General features: G+C 37.8%; 4 protein-coding genes across 5 annotated transcripts in view; 1 reads left to right on the top strand and 3 right to left on the bottom strand.

Moving 5' to 3' along the window:
* Positions 1-22,500, bottom strand: part of LOC137975130 (melanocortin receptor 5-like) — a 387,070-nt gene that overhangs the window by 38,020 nt on the left and 326,550 nt on the right. The window lies entirely within an intron of this gene.
* Positions 1,757-7,831, bottom strand: LOC137975340 (uncharacterized). The gene is made up of 7 exons (XM_068822431.1): positions 7,601-7,831; positions 5,005-5,066; positions 4,104-4,198; positions 3,892-3,992; positions 3,388-3,563; positions 2,171-2,341; positions 1,757-1,865 (listed from the first exon to the last, which is right to left on the bottom strand). The coding sequence occupies exons 1-7, from the start codon at positions 7,829-7,831 to the stop codon at positions 1,757-1,759; spliced, it is 945 nt and encodes a 314-aa protein (XP_068678532.1).
* On the top strand, positions 8,214-15,348 carry LOC137975273 (uncharacterized). Its single transcript, XM_068822370.1, has 5 exons — positions 8,214-8,369; positions 8,491-8,631; positions 9,635-9,696; positions 10,399-12,727; positions 13,323-15,348. Exons 1-5 carry the CDS (start codon positions 8,222-8,224, stop codon positions 13,628-13,630), a joined length of 2,988 nt encoding a protein of 995 aa, XP_068678471.1. The 5' UTR covers positions 8,214-8,221; the 3' UTR covers positions 13,631-15,348.
* LOC137976468 (proteinase-activated receptor 1-like) overlaps positions 22,303-22,500 on the bottom strand; it is a 37,528-nt gene continuing 37,330 nt past the window's right edge. For both annotated transcript variants that reach the window (XM_068823829.1, XM_068823828.1), the window contains exon 2: positions 22,303-22,500. This exon is cut by the window's right edge and continues 1,474 nt beyond it. The gene's annotated coding sequence lies outside the window, so the exon portion shown is untranslated.

Genomic DNA, 22,500 nt, shown 5'->3' with positions numbered 1-22,500 from the left:
CAATTTTTCCTTGTCAAGGCAAACTGGTCAAGGAAAAATTGCTCGTGTAAATGGGGCTTAACCTTGGACATGTCTCTTTCAATTTTCGTCTTAGGCAATTTTTCAATACCTTGGTTGCCAACTTGTAAAACCATGCGTGGGCTAACAAACGACTGAATGAGTCTGAAGTTAATTATCAACGCCCAAAGGCAGCTGAGAGCTTATATTATTATACCTAATAAGAGCTCTATCATTAGCAAATTAACTGTACAACACAGCCTATTTGACTTTATGTTATACTTTCCCGCGCCGATTAATTTCTAATAGATATAATAAAGATCTTATCAACCTTGTTTTACACTCCAAAGTGCAAGCTACGACACCTTTTTATTTTTCCAGTAAATTCAGTAACGTCATTGTGCTTTCCCCTCGCCCGAACCACTCGCCGAAGTGGAAAAAATTAGTAGCCTAAGTAAAGTTACCGACCTCGCCGAAGACGAAGTGATTATTGGTGAATATTCACCGATAATCACTGAGCCTGAGGCGAATAATTGTTTTAGTATAAATACACAGGTGATTATTTCAAAAAAGAGAAAAAAAAAAAACATTTCAACGCGAAATCATCTTTACTTACAGTGGCAAAACGACTATCACTGCGTAAAATATGCTGTATACGGACCCTTACTTGGGGCGTATACAGTCAGTATACATTGTGGTATACGGTAAGTATAAGGATGTGCAAGGTCTGTATAATAACCAGTATACGTCAGGGTATGCCAAGAAAATAGCAGGGCCGTATACATATGTAGCATAATTCCTTATATTTCAGTATACATGTCAGTATACATTATGTATACTGTGTGAGTCATAAGGTATACTGGAATTGTATAGCAGGTATGTATACGGATTCTAATACTCTTTGGTGGATTCCTTATAGTTCAGGGTTCATATCAGTATATACTGCGAAAAGAAGGATATATACTGGGAGCGCCTACTGTGTTACGGACTCATATCTTTTTTTTGTTTTTACTCCTTGCATTCAGGACACTGCTTTTTATTCTCAAATGTAATATAGACATTATAATGTTACCCAACCTCCCACAATCCGAAATATAAATGGAATCTTGGGACCTAAATAGAGGGATAAAGGATGTTCAAGGCCGTATAGCGAGAGAGGTGTTAGGCCCCGTTGAGACTAGATGACCGTTCAACCACACCTTGTCCGGGCACTAAACTGGAAGTTGTTCAGACACCCCAGTTCTAACAATGCAATTATTTCTTTCTTCGTCCACTTTGCACCGGCCACCGTTGTCGTGACTGAAACGCAGGGAAGCAGGGGAGAAAGCTCGGGAACTGACGAAAGCGTGTTCAGACAAGTACCCGTTCCTGGTAACGGGCAACTAATCTGAACGGGGCCTTAGAAAAAGAGAAAAGAGCGCATTGCCTAAACTATGAATGTAGAAGATAAGCAAGTTTTTTAAATGAATGAAATATTTTGCTTTATTTATATCAAATAGCACCTTTCGTCACAGAAACATCATGAAATATAGAAATCCAACTGTAATGTTGTATTCAACCTAATTTACCATAATTCAAAATCTTATTATAAACATGATAAAAGGAGAAACCTAAATGTCTTTTTTTTTTAAGAAACAAACTGCACCTATTACAACAAGCCTAACGTTCCATGTCTTTGTGAAATCATACAATGAAAAATTAACAAATCTAATTTCCTATCTCTTTGTGAAATTGTGCAATGAACCCTAGTAAAACTAGGCTAATTTTCTGTCTCTTCCCATTCAGTATCCTCTCCTGAACTTTCGCCATCTTCCGCTTCCTCTTCCCTCATGTTGTCATCTTCCTCCTCTTCGGAATCTGCATCGTTTCTGCCAATGAAAGTTGACGTTGTTTAACTCATTGAAACATAATGAAGTTATTAGAAATTGTTAACTAGAGCGCAAATCAAATTCGACTTATATTTTTTTGTTGTTTTGTGCATTGTTTGTTTAATTAATTTCTAATAGAAGCCATAGTCGATAAATAAATCGTGCCACTTTCCTGTTTTTGAAGAGAGATTTATGGAAAAAGAACGTCGAAGGCCGGCCGGCCGGCTAGATAAGATATATATCGACGTCCTTTTATTATTTTTTTTTTGTTTTCAGTAGTCAAGTGCATGAAACATTTAACATACCTCTGCGCCTCCTCATTTCTTTGTTCAAGGAGGGCCTTCCACTCATCGGAAAGTGCCCACTTGGGCGTACCGTTTGGAGGCTCTTTTTCCGATTTCTCCCCTTGTCTTGCGTTTGTTCTCTTCCATCGCTTGTTTACTGAGCTCTCAGCTTTTTGGTATCTCTTATCGAGTCTAAAGAAAAGAGAAATACGTTCATATGACCACAGCAACGATAACGAAATTAGCCTGCAGAATAAAGTTGTTTAAGAAGCCTAACAAAAACAACAACAACAACAATCTTTATATTTTCTTAACTTAAGCAAGGGGCCGCAGGCAGCTAGAGCTAATCTAGGCACTGGGGTGAATAGTTGTTTTAGTATATACAAAACAGTGAGATAATACACACCACAAAAAATTAATTTGGATGTTTTCTTCACTTGTCACGGATGCAAATCGGGACGCCATTTTTTCCTGAGTTGCTCGGCGGTAAATAGCACAGGATATCCGGAGTTTGACGAGCCAATCAGCGCACGAGTTCAACGCTATCCACTGTTTTAGTATCTACTAATGCTGATTAGTAAAATCCAACTAGAGGTCTATTATCAATGCTGCGTTCTGATTGGTTGAGCTACTAATAGGCTATTTGTTATAGCCCACTAGTAGCGAAAGCGCCGGCCATATATGTAATGTTTTGGTCGCAGAAAAGGATTAAAGTCTAGCTTTAACTAGCGAAAGATGTTTTGTCTCGATATTTTTTTGACCAGCCAGTTGGATTTTACTAAAACAATTATTCCTCTCGCCCCCATGGCCTCAGAGTCAAGCCTTATCGGGTAGCGCGGTGAATATAACACCGAATTCTTATATTCACCGCTGAAAATTATATTAATTATTCATATTTAAACGCAGAAGACGTTTACAATAAGTAAAGAATAACAATAAATAAAATTTTTAAATTAAAAGCTGTTATCCCTTGGACATTACCTTGGAAATAATCACGTATATATCATCTCATTCCAGAGTTTTGCGCCTACTGGTATTCTTTAAAAAGCATTTTCTGTATTTCGCTTGATCGTTTTACTATGTAGAAATTGTCTGGGATAGCCAGGTAACCGTAGCGCAGCGAGTGTTGTGAGAATGGCCTATTACTACTATTTCTACTGTTTGCAATTCTTCTCAATAGTTAAGTTGATACAGGACTTTTCGTTTTCCTTTTTATTGTATTTTTCAGTATTACTTACTTGTTTAGAAAGTGAGTCAGCAATTGACTTCTGTAACTAGGGGGCCTTGAAACCCATCCCTCTTCACCTTCACTACTGTTAGCATCATCGTCCGTAGACATGTGTTCTTTCGTCAATTTTGAAAAGGCGTGGGCCTCCTTTTCATCCTTTACCTGGCACTTTCTCCTTTCGTATTTCTATGGCAAAAAAGGAAAGCTTGTCTTTAGTACGGATTGACTAAGATGACTTAGTTATAGAAGGATGTTAAGACGGTTTGGATAAATATACGTATATACATGTACCGTAAGAAAAGGAGTATTGATATGTTTCACAGGAAAGAGGAAAGCTTTTCAAACGAAACAAAAAAATGCACTATAAAAAAAACCGCAAATAAATGTCATGTTTGAACTTGACAGCATGTGCCCTAATGTGTGGGATAAAGTAATAGTTACGTCATGGGCAGACGGAATGAGTAACTTTGTAGAGTTCTTTTCGTGCGCGGACAGATGTAAAAATATCGCTTACCCTCTCTTTTCTAAGGTTTATTCTCTTCTTCATTCTAATCTCGTCAGTAATTTTTCCCAAGGCACTTCTGCGGATGTGTTCATGGTACTTTTTGGCTGTTTCTGCAAAGAAACAAGGAATTTGTTAGTCCAAGTAGGTGTCATTTTTTTCAAGTTTACAATAGTGATTGAACTTTGCAGACTTGCTGTACTGTATGCTGCATTGTTACCTACTTTCAACAACAGCTCTGGCAAATCCTCTTCCCGGTTGGCGACAAAGCTCTTCTACAATAAGCTGAGTGACCTTTTTGTTGTGAACACTGCTGACCCTACAATGGTGAAAAAAGTATTAGATTGTCTGCAGTACAGTACCAGCGGCGTAGGAAATGTTTCCGTACGAAACAAAATATTGACAATTTTTATTTTGGGGAGACAATCGAGGAAACCTATTTTTCTTACCCCTTTCCCATTAATTTATATTTCATTTCATGTAGTGCCTGTTACATACTGTAAAACTATTGAATGAGCTGGAAATTCAGAGTGCGTAATCAAGTTGTGATGATTGAGAGAAGATTATAACGCACCTATGCAAGGATTTCTTTCTAACTGTGCAGGTTATTTGGTTGGAATTTTTTTAAATTACTGCTCAAAGAACAAAAACGCTGGGCCAAATGACATTAAATTAACCGACAGCGCGCAAGAGTCGATTACTTGGCGGGAAAACAGAAGAGTTGATGCCGGTACCCGAAAACGTACAAGAGTCGAGAGTAACCTAAGGGCCGATTTACACGGTACGATTTTTGTCGCATGCGACAACGGCTTACGACAGGCCCGCGACATGACTTACAATTGTTGTGTACGTCAGGAAAAATGTCGTAGCATTTTAAAACATGTTTTAAAACGCTGCGGCAATTGTAAGTCATGTCGTACATGTAGGCCCGTCGTGAGCTTGTCGCATGCGACAAAAATCGTGCCGTGTAAATCGGTCCTAAGGGTGCGTTCGATTGACCCTATTCCGGAATAAGAATACGGAGAGTGATGAGAGCGTTATGTTGAAATATAGTATGAACGTAAGCTACTTAAAAAATTACCTGCCGATTGAACAATGGTTCAAGTTTTTAAAAGAATTACTCACACTTCCTTTCCTCTGTACTGCTTGGTGGTATCTCTGCTGTTGTGCAGCTTGTGAACTTCCTCCTAAAAACAGACGACCAAATACAAGCTGTGAAACTGAGAAAAATGTTGTAAACTGATAACGAGGCAAAATTAATTCATGGAAAAGCGTGTGTTATCCTTACTCTATTAACTTTGGCTCCGTAAACTACGTTTGTAAAGTAGACTTGGTTCAGTTAAGACTCGTTTTTCATATGATCGCAGACAATCGCGGATCGTTGAGGAAGTTGCGCGAATTTTGCTGGCCAGTCACTCAGAACGAAGCAATGCAAATGCAAAACAAACGCATATTTACTTTCATAGGCTTAATATGGCTGTTTTTACAGTTCAGCCTTCATTGCAGTAGTGTTCGTTTCAGAGCGCGCAGAAACGAGGCTTGCGAGTCAACATTCGACCAGATATATAGAAGTCAGATGAGTAAGAGATTTAGCGCGCGAAATGCGAGAAAATTATTAATAAGTTCCTATCCAGAATTTACGTTTTTCTCAGAAGACAAACTACGGTCGTTGAATGGAAAGCAGCCCTCAATAGTTGCGTACATTTGAGGTTGTTATTTTTTTAAGGTTTCGTCACAGGTTTGATAAGTTCAGGAGTTATTGCTAGAGAGTTTTTGCAGTTAGGGTTATATTGGTATCGTCAGCGAACATTCTCAGGGAAGCCTCGCGGAGGCACTTAGGAAGATCGTTAATATACATTAAAAAAAGGAAGGGACTTAATATGCTGCCTTGCGGAACCCCACAAGTAATAATGCGAGGAGATGACAATCTTCCATTTACATAACATCTTTGGGTCCGATTGTGTAGGCGCGATTGAAACCAAATGATAGTTGCCTGGTCGGCCCCAAAGTATGAGATCATGCGGAAAATGATTTCATGGTCGATGGTGTCGAATACCTTTTTAAGGTCAATGAAAACGACTCCATTCAGGAAGCCATTGTCGATGTTAACATACCCGCTATTTGTCGGCTCACAAGCAAAGCTTTGAGGGTTCTATGTAAGGAACGCAACCCTGACTGGTAAGTTGATAGCAGTTTATTATCATTTTAGGTAATGATAAAGTTGGTCATAGACAAGTTTTCCAAGCACTTTTGAGGCTAGCGGGATAACGGAGATCAGGCGATAATTATCTAGGTCTGATTTTAAGCCTTTTGTAAAGATCGATGTCACCGTAGCCAATTTCCATTCAGTTGGATAGATTCCCGTGAGGATTGATTTTGTGAGTATGTCTGTTAGTGAGGGTGCAACAATACTAGCTGCCATTTTTAATAACTTACTAGGGATCTTGTCAAGTTCAGTGGTTTTCTTTTCATCGACTTTTTCAACAGGTTGAGAACAATGTCGACACTCGGAGTTTTTAGAGAAAACGAATTATCGGAGGGCGACAACAATGATGGAAAATAACAAAGGAAAACCGCAATATATAGAAAATCGCAGACACCGCTGGTTGAAAATAATTTACCTCAAAATCGATAGCTTGAAAAAATCAGAATAATCATTGTTAGAATAGGACTACCTGCGTTTGGTTTGAGAACCTAATGTAGAAAAAATTAAGGTTAAAAAAAAAGAACACTTTTTTAATTCAAAACTACATCCAAGAAGCATCAAAATGATGTTTATGTCATTGTCATAGCATAAATACTGGCAAAACAAGAACGTTATAAAAAAAAACTGACACCTGGAAAGTATGACGAAACTTTAACACATCCATATACCATTACTCGAAAAAAACGAAAGAAACAGCCAAGAAGCAAGAAATCACAATGACCTTCGATAAGAACTTCTTGTGTTGACCCGAAAGCCAGACTTTTAAGACTTGGGCTCAACTGTAGAAACGCATCCCATGAGATGCGGCAATCAGAGTCACGTTTTCTAGAAACAAAAGCTTCCGCGACCGTTTGGCGCTGCTCTAACATAAAACGTACAGAAACAGGAAGTGAACGTTTCGCATGCCTGGTCAGTGGTCTCTCCCACGTTCTCAAACTAATCGTCTCTACTAGTCAAAAAATACTTAACAATAGAAATGAGGTGGTGTGAAGACAAGTTAAACAGCAAAACAGTTGACTTCCGGTTGCCATCATCGCGCGCCTAAGCTCTCTATATTTCCTCCGACTAAAATGTGCAATAAAAACTTTGCTTTGCGATTGTTTGCGATCATATGAAAACGTTCTTTGCAATCTTTTGAGATCTGCAATCCGCGATCGTTTGCGATCTTATGGAAACCAAGATTTAGGCTGTGCTTCCATAACAAAAGTGTCAGCTGCATTTTTAATCAAAAAAAATTTCTCACCTGGGTAACAACGCCAAAGGATCACAGATTTGAATTTTTAACTTACGTTTTAAGATCTAAAACAGATTTTAGCCCTAAAGCCTTGAAAATGTAATCATTTACCATTTTTACTCAACGACGCGATCATGTCGGCTTAGCGGTAAACCTTTCATTTTAAGTTGGAACGATCTAAGTTGGAATCAATGAGACTGATTGCGTGCAGCGTGACCCAACACCGGTTTCCGGTGTTTCGAAGTTACTGAGCCATTCATTACGATAACAAGTATACTTACTTGAACGACAAGAGATGATTTAGGCCTCTTTCTCTTTTTCGCGCGTCCATTACCACTGCTAGACTCATCAGCGTCTTCCAGATCGGTGCGTGATAAAGTCTTCACTTTGTCGTCAAGGGCATTTACTTTGTCTGTCAGCTTTTCGATCCGCTCGTTTGAACTTTTCACGGACTGTAGAAGTTCCTCTACGGTTCTTTGGCAGGCTGCAAGACCAGCGATTACTTGTTGCATCGTTTCCCGGTTCTCTCGTGAGGACAATGGAGTAGAGTCGCTAGACCGGTTAGCAGAACTTGACGAAGATCGATTCAATCTGTTGTTAATAGAACTTGCTCTCGAACTCGAACTGCTCGAACAGGTCGGAGTTGAAGGCGCTGAATAGCTCTACCGCGGTTTAACGAGCTGAAAGTTTGAGACATGTTTGCGAAATCAAACAAGACTACGATAGGAGCACGCTTAACTGAAAAATACGGTATCGTGATAAATCCGTAATACCATTGATTTCCCGCCACAAGCCCATCATTCAAAGCTGCCGCTTCAGCTATGTAGCCAGGCCTCCCTACCTCTGTTTATTCCAACTTTTCTTCTCGATGTCATCTACAGTGTAACTTAGAAAAGTGATTAATGGCTCCTACATGTAACAAGTCTCCCGCGAATGATAAAAGTGCACATAGTTCGACAACGAAAAAGCGATTGAGCGAACATTGTGATCGTTTAGTCTCAATCCGGACTTACAATGCACACAAACGAAGGAAGACAACAGTGATAACAGGTAAAGCGCATGTCTTATATTGATCAACAAAGTGTTGTTTGTGTTTGATCTGCTCTCCCATCTATAAAAGCTGCGGCTGTATTTAACCAGATTTAACATTAAGCTTATTTTTCGCTTATAGATACACCCAATGTATTGCAAAGGCAAGATATCGATTGCCATTCTGATTCAAGTGACCTGGAATTTCACTATTCAAGTGATGAATACCCTGAATCCCCTGCAAAATTTGCTGGGCTTTCCACTGAAAATCCAGAAGACCTCGGTAAGCTTTTCATCAGCATATATAAGCTTGAGTTTTCTGCTTTCTAAGTATACATGAATTATCATGCAGGTAGACAATGAAAGTAATTAGAATTACCATGTAGAGAGTATATTTTGGTACTGCAGCTGAGGGTTTTCACTAGTCAGACTGATGGAAAAAGATTAAAATTATTTATATTCATCTTTTCGATTGCATGTATTGGTTTCATTCATTAATTTTGCCTGATACATTGTATAAACCTGGTAAACAAAAACATACAAGAAAGTTACTGTCTCTGGAAAGCAAAGGAAAGGAACTTTAGGTGTCTAGTTGTTTTAGTGCTGGAGCACTAATTGAGGATACCATAAACTGAAATTAATTTTTTGTTCCTTTTTTTTTGGGGGGGGGGGGGGAGAGGGGAAACGAGAGTACCCGGAGAAAACCTCTTGGTGCAGAGTAGAGAACCAACAAACTAAACGCATGACTCTAGGAATGGAACCAGGGCCACATTGGTGGGAGACGAGTGCTCTCACCACTGCGCCATCCCTGCACACCCAAACTGAAAAGTCTTGGAAGTGCCACTGCTACTTGTTGAAATTATAAAAACTGAAAGCAGTGAAACAATTTGATGTACTTAAAGTCGCAATCAATTGCAGAATCGATTTTATTCTTTGAATGATTTAATCAATTGAGGATGGCGTTCAATAATCAATGACCATCGAAATCACAAAAAATAACAAATTAAATTATTCACCAATTATCAACATCATTGTATTCTTTGATATGGGTGAGCATTGATTGTCATCTGAGTTTCATTGATTGTCAAAGCCTTAATATCTGAATAAAATTATTATCTGCGGTGTATGTATAAGTGCTTATAATAATTTTTTGCTAGTAATAACGGAAGGTTGAGTGCATGTGAGATGGCGACTCCGGAATCAAAACATTTGGTCCCTCTTGTTCACTCAAAATTATTTGACTAGAATATGAGAATTTATGTCCTATTTATTAATTTTTATGTTAGATGTGTCAGTGGATGATTGTAATTCTGCTGCCGAGTCAACAGACAGTGTGGAAGACTTTTATGTAAGTCAACCTTACATTTACTTATTTCTTTATTGATTGATTTTAAAGAAGGATGTTTCATATATTGATGGTTCTTGCACAGCTGCAATAGTTGATACATCCAAAGTCAATTTTGCCCTTTTGATTTTTAGCTCTGGTTACAGTTTGGCTTTAAGTATAGCTTTAATTTACTATGTAAATTATTGTGATTGGCTGCTGATGTTTGACTTGAGTGCATTTCCTTTTAACTCATCAAGTCAATGCAAAACCAGTCACAAAATTTGTATGTGGAGAATATATGTACAGTGTATGCCCTTGTATGTATTATGGAAGCTACAGTATGAATTGAGAATGATTCGAACTTACCTCAATAGAAGTATAGCTGGTTTGGATAAAAACATAGTGTACAGTGTAGAAGAAAAAAATGGTGTCTAACGTGACTGAAGTCACGCTCATAATAATTATTTTTGTCAAGATCCGTTGCTATTTGAATGTGGATGAAAAAAATAAAACAAGGGTAAAATTTGTCAACCAAAATTAGTCTGGCAACCTAAAATTGTTTGGTTAGTCACCATTTGGTTTCTTTTAAAGAAGAAAATTAATTTCAGACCCTGGCCCAAGTTAAATATTAATTAAGGACAGCAAAATATTTGGGTCATAAATTATGCATTTTTTAGTTTCTAGTTTAGTTATTGAACATCTTTTATTGAACATTTGTCCCAGGAAGAAACTGATGATGAGGCAGAATTGCAGTTTGAAAACCTGATGACGTCATCTGATGAGGATAATGCTGCTAATGAGAATGAGTCTGTGCTATCCAAGAAATCATCTTTATTGAGCACTTCACTCATCAAACTTGTAATTATTTTCATTATGACTTGGAAAATCATGCATAACTTACCAGATGCTGCAGTGAGCACTTTGTTTTGTTTTTTGAAAAGGCTGCTGGAACTTTTCTCAAGGTTGCTTCATTGTAGTAAACTCAAACTAATATCAGACCTGCTGCCTAAGTCACTGTATATGGTAAGGAACGTTTTAGGAGTAAATAGGGATGACTTTGAAAAGTTCATTGTTTGTCCAAAGTGCAGTTCATGTTACAAACCTGAGGAATGTGTACGTACTCTGGTAAATGGAAGAAAGAAGGGTGAGCGTTGCAGTTTTGTAGAGTTTCCACGCCATCCACAAAGAGCTCAGAGAAAACCATGTGGAGCATCTCTATTTAAAACTACACGTTCAAAACATGGAGAGCTGACTTTAAAAGCAAAGAGGGTTTTCTGCTACCGTTCAGTGAAGAAAACCCTTCAAGAATTCCTTAAACGGCCTGGATTTGCTGATAAATGTGAGCAGTATAAAAAGCACCCTCGGGATATCAACCTTCTTGGAGATGTGTATGATGGAAGGGTCTGGAAAAATTTCAAGAATGGAAAAGGAGAGCCTTTCTTTGATGCCCCTAACACTTTCGGATGTATGTTGAATCTTGATTGGTTTCAGCCATACAAGGATTCTGTATACAGTGTTGGGGTGATTTATTTAAGTTTTCTGAACTTGCCACCACAGGAAAGAAATAAAGAAGAAAACATTGCAGTTGTAGGGATTATTCCTGGCCCACAGGAACCAAGCAGAGATGTGAATCCATTTTTGGACCCTCTGGTGAATGAGCTATTGGACTTCTGGGATGGCGTTTGGTTGGATTGCCCCTCAACTGGACCCAAATTTTGTCAGCTAGCTGTACTTTGTGTCAGCTGTGACATTCCTGCATCTCGCAAACTTTGTGGTTTCTTAGGATTCTCTGCAAGAAAAGGTTGCAACAAGTGTACCAAGGAGTTTCATAGAAGATCATTTGGAGAGAAACAAGATTTCTCAGGATTCGATCGAGATAGCTGGAATTTGCGTACTAACACTGAGCATAGAGAGCATGTATGGAGGGTACGAAACACAGTAACATCAAAGAAAGGACGTGACACAAAGGAGAGTGCCTATGGTGTGCGATTCTCATCCTTGATTTACCTTCCATATTTTGATTTTATTTCTTTTGTTGTCATTGATCCTATGCACAACTTGATGCTGGGCACAACAAGAAAAATGCTTAAGGTGTGGAAAGAGTTAAACTTGCTGGATGAAAAAGACTTTAAAGTGCTTCAAAAGCGAGTAAACAAGCTCAAAGTTCCTTCTAGTATTGGAAGAATTCCATCAAAGATTGCATCCAGCTTTAAAGGCTTTACTGCTGACCAGTTTAAGAACTGGGCATTGGTATTTTCAACCTTTGCTCTAAAGGACGTTTTACCAGATAGACATCTCCAATGCTGGAAATTATTTGTGAAGGCTTGTCACATACTGTGTTCAACAGTTATCAACACTTCTGAAGTAAAACTTGCAGATGAGCTCCTCGTCAAGTTTTGCAGAACTGTTGAAGACTTGTATGGTACATCTGTTGTGACGCCAAACATGCATCTTCATTGCCATTTATGTGAATGCATTCTTGACTTTGGTCCTGTCTATGGCTTCTGGTGTTTTTCGTTTGAACGTTACAATGGCATTTTGGGTGCTATGCATGTGAACAACCACCAGATTGAAGTGCAACTTATGAGAAAATTTATTGAGCGGCAGCAAGTAAGGAACATGTCTTGGCCAATTGAGTTTGTTGGATTTAAAGAGATGTTAGTGTCTGTAGACAGCGGCTCATTGGCAATGACAAAGAAGAAGGCAATGACGCCAGATGAGTACAGAAAGAGTATCCAGCTTAAAGCTAGTACTGGAACAGACCTTTTTCATTTGTCTTTCCTTGACAACCATTTCATTCGAGTGTCGTCTCCAGTCAAGGAAATTTACATGAGTGATAGTGAAGTTGAATCCTTGACAAAAATGTACACTTTTCTGCATAAAGAAGACTGTATTGTTTATGTTCCCAAATTGTGTTGCCAGTTCTCTCAGCTGCAGCTGTACGATCAGAAACTTGACTCCCGGTATTCACGAAGTGAACGATCTGCTTGTATAATGGCTCGATGGTATGGTTCCAGTGGATTAGACACAACTTCAGAAGATCTAAGGCCAGGTGGGTTTCTGTGATAAGTGAAGGTATTATACTGCTCTCTAGTCTTGCATGCTTTGTACAATAAAAGTATGATTGAAAACCTATCAAAGAAGGTTTCTGAATTATTTCTTTTATTCTTGAACCGTTATCATATCAAAGTGCATGTTCTTTTTGTTTGTTTTGATTTTACGTTTACTTTTATATTGTCTAGTTTATTTTCTTTTGAACCTTTGGATTGGGAATATTGTTACAGTGTAGTTTACTTTTGATTAAAGGTGAAGAAATGCACGAACAGTGTCATTATAATATATTCTAAATAGGTTTTTTTTTTTCACTGTTGAAGTAACAAAGTCATAAACTTGCAGGTTTGTGACCATTATTGACAGTACTATCACATCAGTAAATTTAAGTCATATTAATTGTGAAAAAATACAGTTTTGAAAGTCCAGGTAGATAGGCTCATTTCTCTTTTTTAGAACTGTTATAAATACATGTAATTCATTGGCACAAAAGTGATTTGTAAGGGAAACCAAACTAGAAAATGATACAGTGTAGCCTATTAGTTCTTATCAAAATAATGTACCTACCATACCAATATTTTTTCTTTCTTTTGCAGGGATTATACAATACTTCTTCAAACACACTGTGACTGTCCAGTCCTCTAATGGTGCAACTTTGGACCTCCCATACACCTTTGCTTGTGTTCACTGGTATAAAGTTCATCCACATGCAAGGTTTTATTTTGGTTTACCAATTCAAGTGTGTCTGCCCTCATTTGAAGCTGAATCAGTGGCAGCTTTCATTCCTGTCTCAAGAATTGATAGTGTTTGTGTTGTAGCTGAGTTAAATTATAACTTAAGAACTCCTAATGGTAAAGAAAACATTGTTGTAGTAGTTCCTCTTAATGTTAAGTCACACTTGTGAAGGATTTGGTTAGTAATGCCTTTGTATTTTCTTCATTAAATCCCAAGGGTTTTCAAAGAAATCTTGGTTGCACTCATGCAATTTGAAGACTTTCACAAATGCCATATACGTGGGTTTTATTTTCATTACTTGTGAAATACTAGAGCTCAACAGAAAGTAATCCACAAATAATTCTTTAGATATACTGTAATTATATGTATCACTCATTTGCAAAAACTAAAGGTGAAAGTATAAAATAAGAAAAAATTGTCTTAACATCCAAATAGGCTTTACAATTATTGCATGTTTTTGTTAATGATTTTGGTAGGCTGCTGGGCATCCTAAAATGGTTCTCATTATACCTTATTATTTTTGTTATCTTTCCCCTTCCCCTTCTCCTTGCCCATAACCTTAGCTGTGAAGTACTCCCCTGGATTTTAAATTGTCAGTGACAATAGATACCCAATGATTGCCAGATTTTTTTCTGGTTTTTAGTTAGCTTTTTTTTTGCTAATGTTGTTCATACTGTAGAAATATTTTGCTTCATAAGACTTATTTAGCAGAGCATCTCTGACTGTTCTGTTATACAATACTGCATTAACCATTGCATAACACTAGATTTCTTTGTTATCAAGAACCGGTTATTGCAAGATATATATTAAGCCCGGCATACCCAACCAATGATAATAAGTCATCGATTACTACACTATAAAATCGATATAATCGATAATCATCAATCGATTTATATAAATTTGTCTTATTAATGGCTGAAAATCGATAGTCACAATTGAAGATCTCTTAATTGCTATTGATATCTATTGATCAATTGTAATTGGCAGCCAATTATTTATGATCGATAAAAATCGACGAAAGTCCATAGTCAAGTCACTTTAATCTTCCTCTTAATATTGATTTTCATTGATTGGGCAGGCTGGGATTAAGAAAGAAAATGGTTTATGGTTATAAGCAGCTATTTCCGCCTTAATTGTTACCTGGTAAATATACAAATGGGGTAGTCATGGTGACACAACTGAACCCACAATACAGCAAACCCCTGCATATAAGAACCTCCTAGGCTTACAAAAGAACCTTTTTATCCCAAAAAATGAAAAAGGTTTTTATGTTAGAAAATGACCATGAAATTTCATGCGACCGGAACAGCGACTTTGATTTGTCATGTCAATTTTGAGAATTGTGGCCTCTATAGGCCACTTCGGAAAATACAATAATACTCTTTGTTTGACCCCCAAATTTTGAATAAGCATTGTTTTTGTTTTCTCTTGGGACCATTGCAAGTCCCAAGAGAAAGTGGAAACAATGCTTATGCAAAATTTGGGGGGACAAACAAAGAATATTATGGTATTTTCCGAAGTGGTCTATTGACCTAGTCAGCTAACTCAATGTTGTACCCAATTCAGACCCCTTGGGAATGGAACTTTTTTGTTCCAGGTATTTCCATATCATTAAAATATGAATGCTACATTATAATGCAAGGAGATGCTTCCGTGAAGCATACACTGGGTTGCCTGTGGTACGTTACAGAAAATTAGAATTGTGTGGTATTGAACTACAGCATTCCAGTCTCTGAAGAATAACAAATAAAAGAGAAGCGAGAAACATTGGCTTCTGGGCTGACATGTTGATAATTTTCAAGTTCCCTCACAACTTCTTTTCACCACAAGTTTAAGCGTGCCCTCTGAGCATCTGACAGCTTTGTAATACCAAAGTTCACTGAAGTTAACGCTGTTCGACGGGATTAGTATCTGGATGGGAGACCAAAACAATATACCCCTAATAAAACAGAAGCATCGGACCGAAAATACTATTAACGCTAACAAATGCAAAGTCAGCAAGGTACAGATTTTGTTGGCTTGCTTTATGCAAAACAAGAACATCATTCTAAGAGCTTATTCTACGCAAAAAGTAGGTTCTGAAGGTAATTTTGAGAGTGGAAATCAAGGTTACGCGGCAGACGGCAAATACAAACTCACGATTTAATTCAGTAAACACACCAGAAAGACGCTAACCTCATTTAGACAAGAAAATGCTTTACTATTGCATAAAAGCTATCCAGTTAAGCTCGCATATCATAAAACATAATGAATTCATAAAGGCCACATTTTCCAGGGAACAATTTTTTGAAACAAACAACATATTTGCTATTAGAGGCAAAAACCCCTTCTATTTCATTACGTGCGGGAAGAGAAGAAACTCAGTCGTGTCAAATATGCGCAATATTGCAACAAACTAAATTTCAGGGTCAAACCGTTTACATGGAGAACCTTTTCATTGAATAATGAAGCACAAAATACACGAAAAGCTTTCTTTCAAATAATTCTTGGCTGTCACATTTCCAATTTTTTTTTTTACCTGAAGACTGTGACGAGTTGATCACAGATCCACGTAAGGTGTTCGATTCATTCTCTGTCTTTGTTGAACCCATAAGTTATCAGAGAATTTTCCATTTCGGTTTCAGTGTTCTACATAACAGCACACTTGGTAAAACATTATTTTAGAAATACAGCTCACTTTGATTTCGGCTCGACGGGCGATAGATTGTTGTCGAAGTCCATTACTCGTCGCTTTTGAGATTCCTGGTGTTGGTTTTTCACCACCTGCCTAGTTTATCCAACTGACTTTCCATTATTGAGCTCCAAAAGGGTATATTTTGTTTAAAGATCCACTAAAACGCCATTCGCGTTACATAACTTTCGACGCCATTGCAGGTTAAGTTAATCATTCTACTGTGTCCACCAGAGAAATCTACGCATTTCCACTTCCCTCTCTATCCTAAGAAAATACGAGCAGAAGGTTCTATGCAAAAAGACACCACTTAGCAGGGGAGTGACAGGGAAGACTTTTATCGACACGGAAAAAGAAAAAAAAACACCCAACAAATGCCACTCACTTTCCGACTGGGATTGCCGTACTGGCAACCCAGTAAATAGCATACACAAACAATCTTAACCCCGGTAGATTTGTCTTGGGTACAAGGTTGAGTTAGGCCCCGTTGAGACGCCGTACTTCACATGAGTCGAATCGAATTCGAATTTAGACCGAACCAAATTAATTAATCGCGGTTGAAATGATTCGGACGCCGAACTTAATTTCGCCGAAATTAATTCACAGAAGCATACTATGACTGAAGAAAATTGCAAAGTTGTAATAATTTCTGCATTTGAGTCAGCTCATGTGAAGTACGGGGTCTGGATCAAAGCCGCTCCACGACCGTAATTCACGGCTAAGCCAGGCGGGGTAAAACTGCTTAGCCGATCCGAATTAGACCGGCCGTTCTAAATTGATTCAGACTCCTTACTTCACATGAACTTAATTCAATTCAATTCGATTCGGCTCATGTGAAGTACGGGGTCTGAGCCGGACCTTAGCCGATTTGGTCCATTGTTTGATTGCAAATAGTCCTTCAGGCTTCGCAAGCCCATACATTTTAGATGTTACCGTTTTATATTATGATTTCATGTCTACAACATTGTGGACATACATTTAAAGAACGAAATAAGCTGTAGTTTTGCTTTGTGGTTATTACTCTAAGTATGCGGAACTTTTGATAGAGTAGATATCTTTTGTGGAAACAAGAACCAATTTAAGAACTTAGATAGCCTAAAACAACTGTAAATGCCATTTTTATAACAATCTATTTAGGCTAACTTGGAAAAATATAGGTTGTTATATGCAGGTGTTTACTGTATCTCAAAAGTTTCAAAAAGGATTCCACTTTTCCATGAAAGTAGCACTTCATATTGTCGTTTTCCAATTACAAGTCAGCTTACAGTGATAAAGGCCGAATAATCCCGGAATACGAAAAAACACGGCAACAACGATGGCTTTCTTGTATTCTGTTCTTTTTACTGTCGTGGACCGTTTATTTTTCTTACTGAAGAATCATTAAAAAAAGGATTAGGAAAACCTCTTTTCAATGCGCTTGCGTTGCATGTTTACAAAGGTTTACCGGAGCTTGGGTACAGTAACAGCACGAGCGGTCAGACTTCACGAGATTTGTTCAAACCAATTTACTCACCGAACACAATCAGACTCAATCCGTTGGGTTCGGTTGTCGAGCTAATGGTTCTCAAACTAATGGATTGAGTTCGATTGGTTCGGAAATCGAACTCTCTCAGTGTTCGATTTCGCTCGATTGCCGAACTCAATCGAACTCAATCCACTGATTGATTTCGATTGAGTTCGATTTCCGACTGTTCGATTTACTATGCCGGGCACAAATGACCGAACTGACCAGCTAAACAAACCGCCTCAATTGACATAACTAATTGACTGAATTTTTGTTTTTGTTTTTATCTGGAAATAGCCTTTCAATACTTTCGGTCAAAGGCAATAACGACAGATTGTATATGACATCCGAAATGCTGTGTGCGCTATATAATCGGCAAATGGGTCGCAATTTGATGAATTCGCAAGAGGTTGTTCGATATTTATTACAATGGAAATGTCTGGGTTTTAAAAGAGTCTAACAATATGTTAGTCTATCCCTTTCAAATCAAACTTTAACTGGCAGAATTTCACTTTCCCGTTAAATGCATATCAAATGCAAATGGTAGCAAAGGTGTGCAATAAAGTAAGTAATTGAGTAGGTCTACTGTTTGGCGGTCTCCTGGGGCCGTGCCTCCAGTGGCATGAGGCTATTCAGTCAAACTTTCAACAAACAAAGCATTTTTAGCAAGCCCAGGGTTGTGAGCGAATGTTATATTATGAGCCAATGCGTGTTTATTATCGTCATCAACCAGCCAGAGTTAATTTCGCTTTTGTTTCGCTTTTCTTTCGCCTTCGATTATCGCTTGAAGTAACAGGCTAAAAAAGCAAATGGTCTCGCAATATTTGTGGCAGAAACTCGGCATCTCCTAGCTAGGTCGTCGTCACGCATCGTAGCCGATTTCTTATTAACGTAGAAGAAAAATAACATTAGAATAACAATAACTCGCTAAGCATGCGCTGTTGCTTTCGGATTACCAGCGGTAACCACAATGATGGAAAACCACTAGTCGGTGTAAATAAATAGATCTTATAAGATAATCTCCCCATAAGATCGGTAAGAGGCCTCTTCTGAGGGTTCCAAGGTTTGCATCAAATACGCGGCAGCGTTAAATGGGTTTGGGCCCGGTGCTATTCCTCCCATGCAACTGATCCTAGGAGCATTCCTCTCTCAAGCTTTGCGAAATTGGTGAGTTGCGCCACCACGTAGGTCGGTGAGATGTCAGGAATGTACCGGTTTTTTTTTTTTTTTTTGTGATGACAAATTATCATTTAAGTATATATTTAACTGCCACAGATGACTAACCTGGGTCAAATGGCCCAACTGATAAATAACTTGGTTTGCGGATGTGGATTATGCCTAGGGAGTCTTTATACGTAGCGTACGGAATAATATGGAGTTTAAGCAAATCACTACGGATGGTGCTACTACGGCTGCCGTGACTGAAAAAGTCTGGGGAGAGTACGTCTCGGTGGTCTGCTAAATTTTGAGTTTAGCAAAGCAAAATACAAGGAAACATGGGCTAAGGAGTTTAAAATCTCTTTTATTTAGTTTCTTACAGTCAAATGGCTTCGCTGAAAGGACGATGGCCGTTGTTCGCCGTGCTAGGACGAACAGATTATTTCTGAGCAAAAGCAAATGCTATACACCTTGTACAATAACAACAATTTGATGGATGAAATATACAATTTCGGAGACAAATATCTCAAAGAATATCGAGTGAAAAAGACACGTATATCTATACTCAAAGCAGCAAAATAGCATCGTATAGTATCCAGATATAAAACATCTTCACTAAATCCTCAAAGCAAACTTAACCGAAGAAAAACAACCTTGTGCTGAACACGAATATTTCACTTGACTCACTTCGCCATTCCAACACCTTTGCCAAAACTCATCATAAGTTCATAATACGGATTTACAAGCTTACGAGAGGCAATCTTGACACAATCCTTGACTTAAATTGACTTTAAAGGATATAGTATCAAATAGAATTCTTAAAATGCCGAGATGTCCGTTGAAACGGGCCAGAGAAGCGAAATAAACCCGACGTAGTAGCCACTACGGCAAAACATCGCGACTCACGTAGTCAGATTTCACGCTACGGCTGGATGCAACCGACGTACATGCGCAGTGTCTCATTTTGGGAGAAATTTACTTCCGGCAGCCGTATCAGCGCCAGCCGTAGCGATTTGCTTAAAGTCCCTAATATCATTCAGTATACGACGTCCTTATACTAAGTGTACGGAATAACTATACTTGTAATATACGATGTCCTTATACTTTATGTAAGTAATAAGAAGATGAAGTATATGATGTCTTTATACTTAATATGCGGAAAAGCTACACTTAAGTGTGGAATACGATGTCCTTGTACTATCCTTATATATTCTTTGCATACCTAACAACTATATGGTGTATACGACCTCCTTATACTAAGTGTACGGAAAAAAACTACCCATAGTATACGGTATATCCTTATGCTTAGTGTACGAAATACTTAGTGTATAAGATGTTCTTATACTTTGCATACGGTAATGTATAATCAGCAGTATACACTTGAGTCATGCCGACGTTGTCAGCAATTTTGCAGAAACTATTGCGTTAGGTAACTTTGAGGGGTTAGGAGTATCGTATTCTTTAAAAAGATCAAGTTAAACTTTTCATTCAAAAGTATTTTGATCTGATTGTATAAGTAACCTTACACATTGTGTACTGGTAAGTATAATTTGCAGTACACATGTGTGTAAGCTATAACAGTATACTGATACTTATACAGTCCTTATACATATTAATCCTTCTACATCAGTATATCTCTCCGTATACGTGATGTATAAGGCTTTATTATACCCCCGTATATTGGACATTTCATGCAGTGTATTGGCAGCCATTTTGTTCGTCGAGGTGATTATCGGCTGATAATCCGAGATAGCGAGCCAATGAGAGCGCGCGATTTTGTATAGTCACCTGTGTATTTATACTAAAAGCCGATATACATTTTTTTCCAAGAAAACATATTCGTGTTTACTAGCTTTTTCTTACACTTGCGCAATTGTGCTGAATGAAAAGTTGCTGTAAAAGATATAACACGAGAGGAAGAAGTTTAAAGTAAGGTTTAGGCCCGTTTTAAACGTCGCATTTTGCATGTGCCGAATATAATGCAAATGAGCGAAAACAATAAATTTTTCTCATTTGCATTAGATTCGGCACATGTCAAATGCGACGTTTAAAACGGGCCTAAATTCACGAACATGGTCACCTGTCCAGCATGGGACAATAACGTTTGCAAGAGGTCATGTTATTGATCGTCGGCATTTTTCAAAAGAATTAACTGTTGCCCCCTTTCAAGTAATATGTAATGAGGTAATGAAAGTACATTCTAGTGTTTATTTAAAAAGACGGGTCTGAAATTAATATTTAGCCTTTAAAAATTCAAATGCCATGTGATCAATGCATTACCTAGACAACTAGCTTGCGCGCAGAGGTGAAAACTATTTTTCCTTAAAAAAGACCTGAGAATTCAAGTCGCTTCGAAAAAAATTCCTAAAGTGAATGGTGAAATCAGCAACTGACTAAAATATTGTGCTGTTTCACCTTAAGAGACAACTGAAAATAGAAGCTGTGTTTAAATCAATATTCGTTGATGACTTCCTCTCCAGCTGCAAGGAGAATGTTTTTATCTTAAATAATCCATCGTTAAGAACACTTGTCTTAAAAGTTTGCCTAACTTCATGTCGAAACAAAAATGCATCAAGAAATTTAAACATGCAAATAATTTACCCTATAATTGTGCTTGTCGCTTCTTATGTCGTCAGTAATATACTACTACTACTACTACTACTACTACTACTACTACTACTACTACTACAACTACTACTACTACTACTACTACTACTACTACTACTACTACTACTACTACTAATAATAATAATAATAATAATAATAATAATAATAATAATAATCATGTTTCGGTTTCCTCTTCAGGTGCTTGATCGAGCAAAGGGTTTATTCTGACTACACTGCAACGAGCTTCGAGTGAAAGTTTATTTAGGATGTGTCAGTCAGACGTACAAATGCAAGACACTCCTACTACAAATACAAGACAATCCTACTATAAATGTAAGACAATCCTACTACAAATGCAAAACAACCCTACTATAATACCTAAAGTTAAATACAATCTCATAGAAGTTGTGCTACGGCAGATACGAAAAACCACTAAAAAACCACCGTTTAGACTTGGCCAAAAAACATGTGGAAACGTATTTCCCGTCTAATGCAGCAGCACAAAACCCCGAGGAAAGGGTGAAAATAATTAAAACAGCACATCATAAAAAAGTAAACAGACAAGGAGACTGACTGATCTAGAATGACCTAAGTCTTCTGTCAAAACTGTTAATAAATATCCCAAACTAGTCCTGTGACACCCCGTGAGCCTCTCCATTGTGGCGTCAGAATATCAATTTCTGACTAATTCATTCAGTCATTCAATCGTCAGCAATTACATTTCCTAAATTTATCCAAGATGACTTCGAGCCAAAAGAAGGCGGTTGTTTCGATAAAATAACTGAATTTAGGTACAAAATAACAAAGAGTATATTTTTTAGATATTTGGAATACTGCCTGAGAGGCTGGAAGTTTTACTATTTTTCTTTTATTTTTTAGTTGGACAAATTTGCGTTTAATTCTTGGAAAGAGTTTAATTACAGTACGACGCGCCTTACCGCGGCCACCTAATAATGCTTTTTTTTTTACAAATTGTCCACCAATCAAGATGTGTGAATTCACAGTCACACCTCTTTGCAAAGTTCGCACACTTGTAAGTTGAACACCGTTGCGTGGCTTATTGAGTTGACGTATTAACACGTAATTGTCAAATGTGAAG

This window comes from Montipora foliosa, chromosome 11 (genome assembly GCF_036669935.1).
Source record: "Montipora foliosa isolate CH-2021 chromosome 11, ASM3666993v2, whole genome shotgun sequence".
NCBI classification, from domain to species: domain Eukaryota; kingdom Metazoa; phylum Cnidaria; class Anthozoa; order Scleractinia; family Acroporidae; genus Montipora; species Montipora foliosa.
This window is presented reverse-complemented; position numbering and strand designations above follow the sequence as displayed.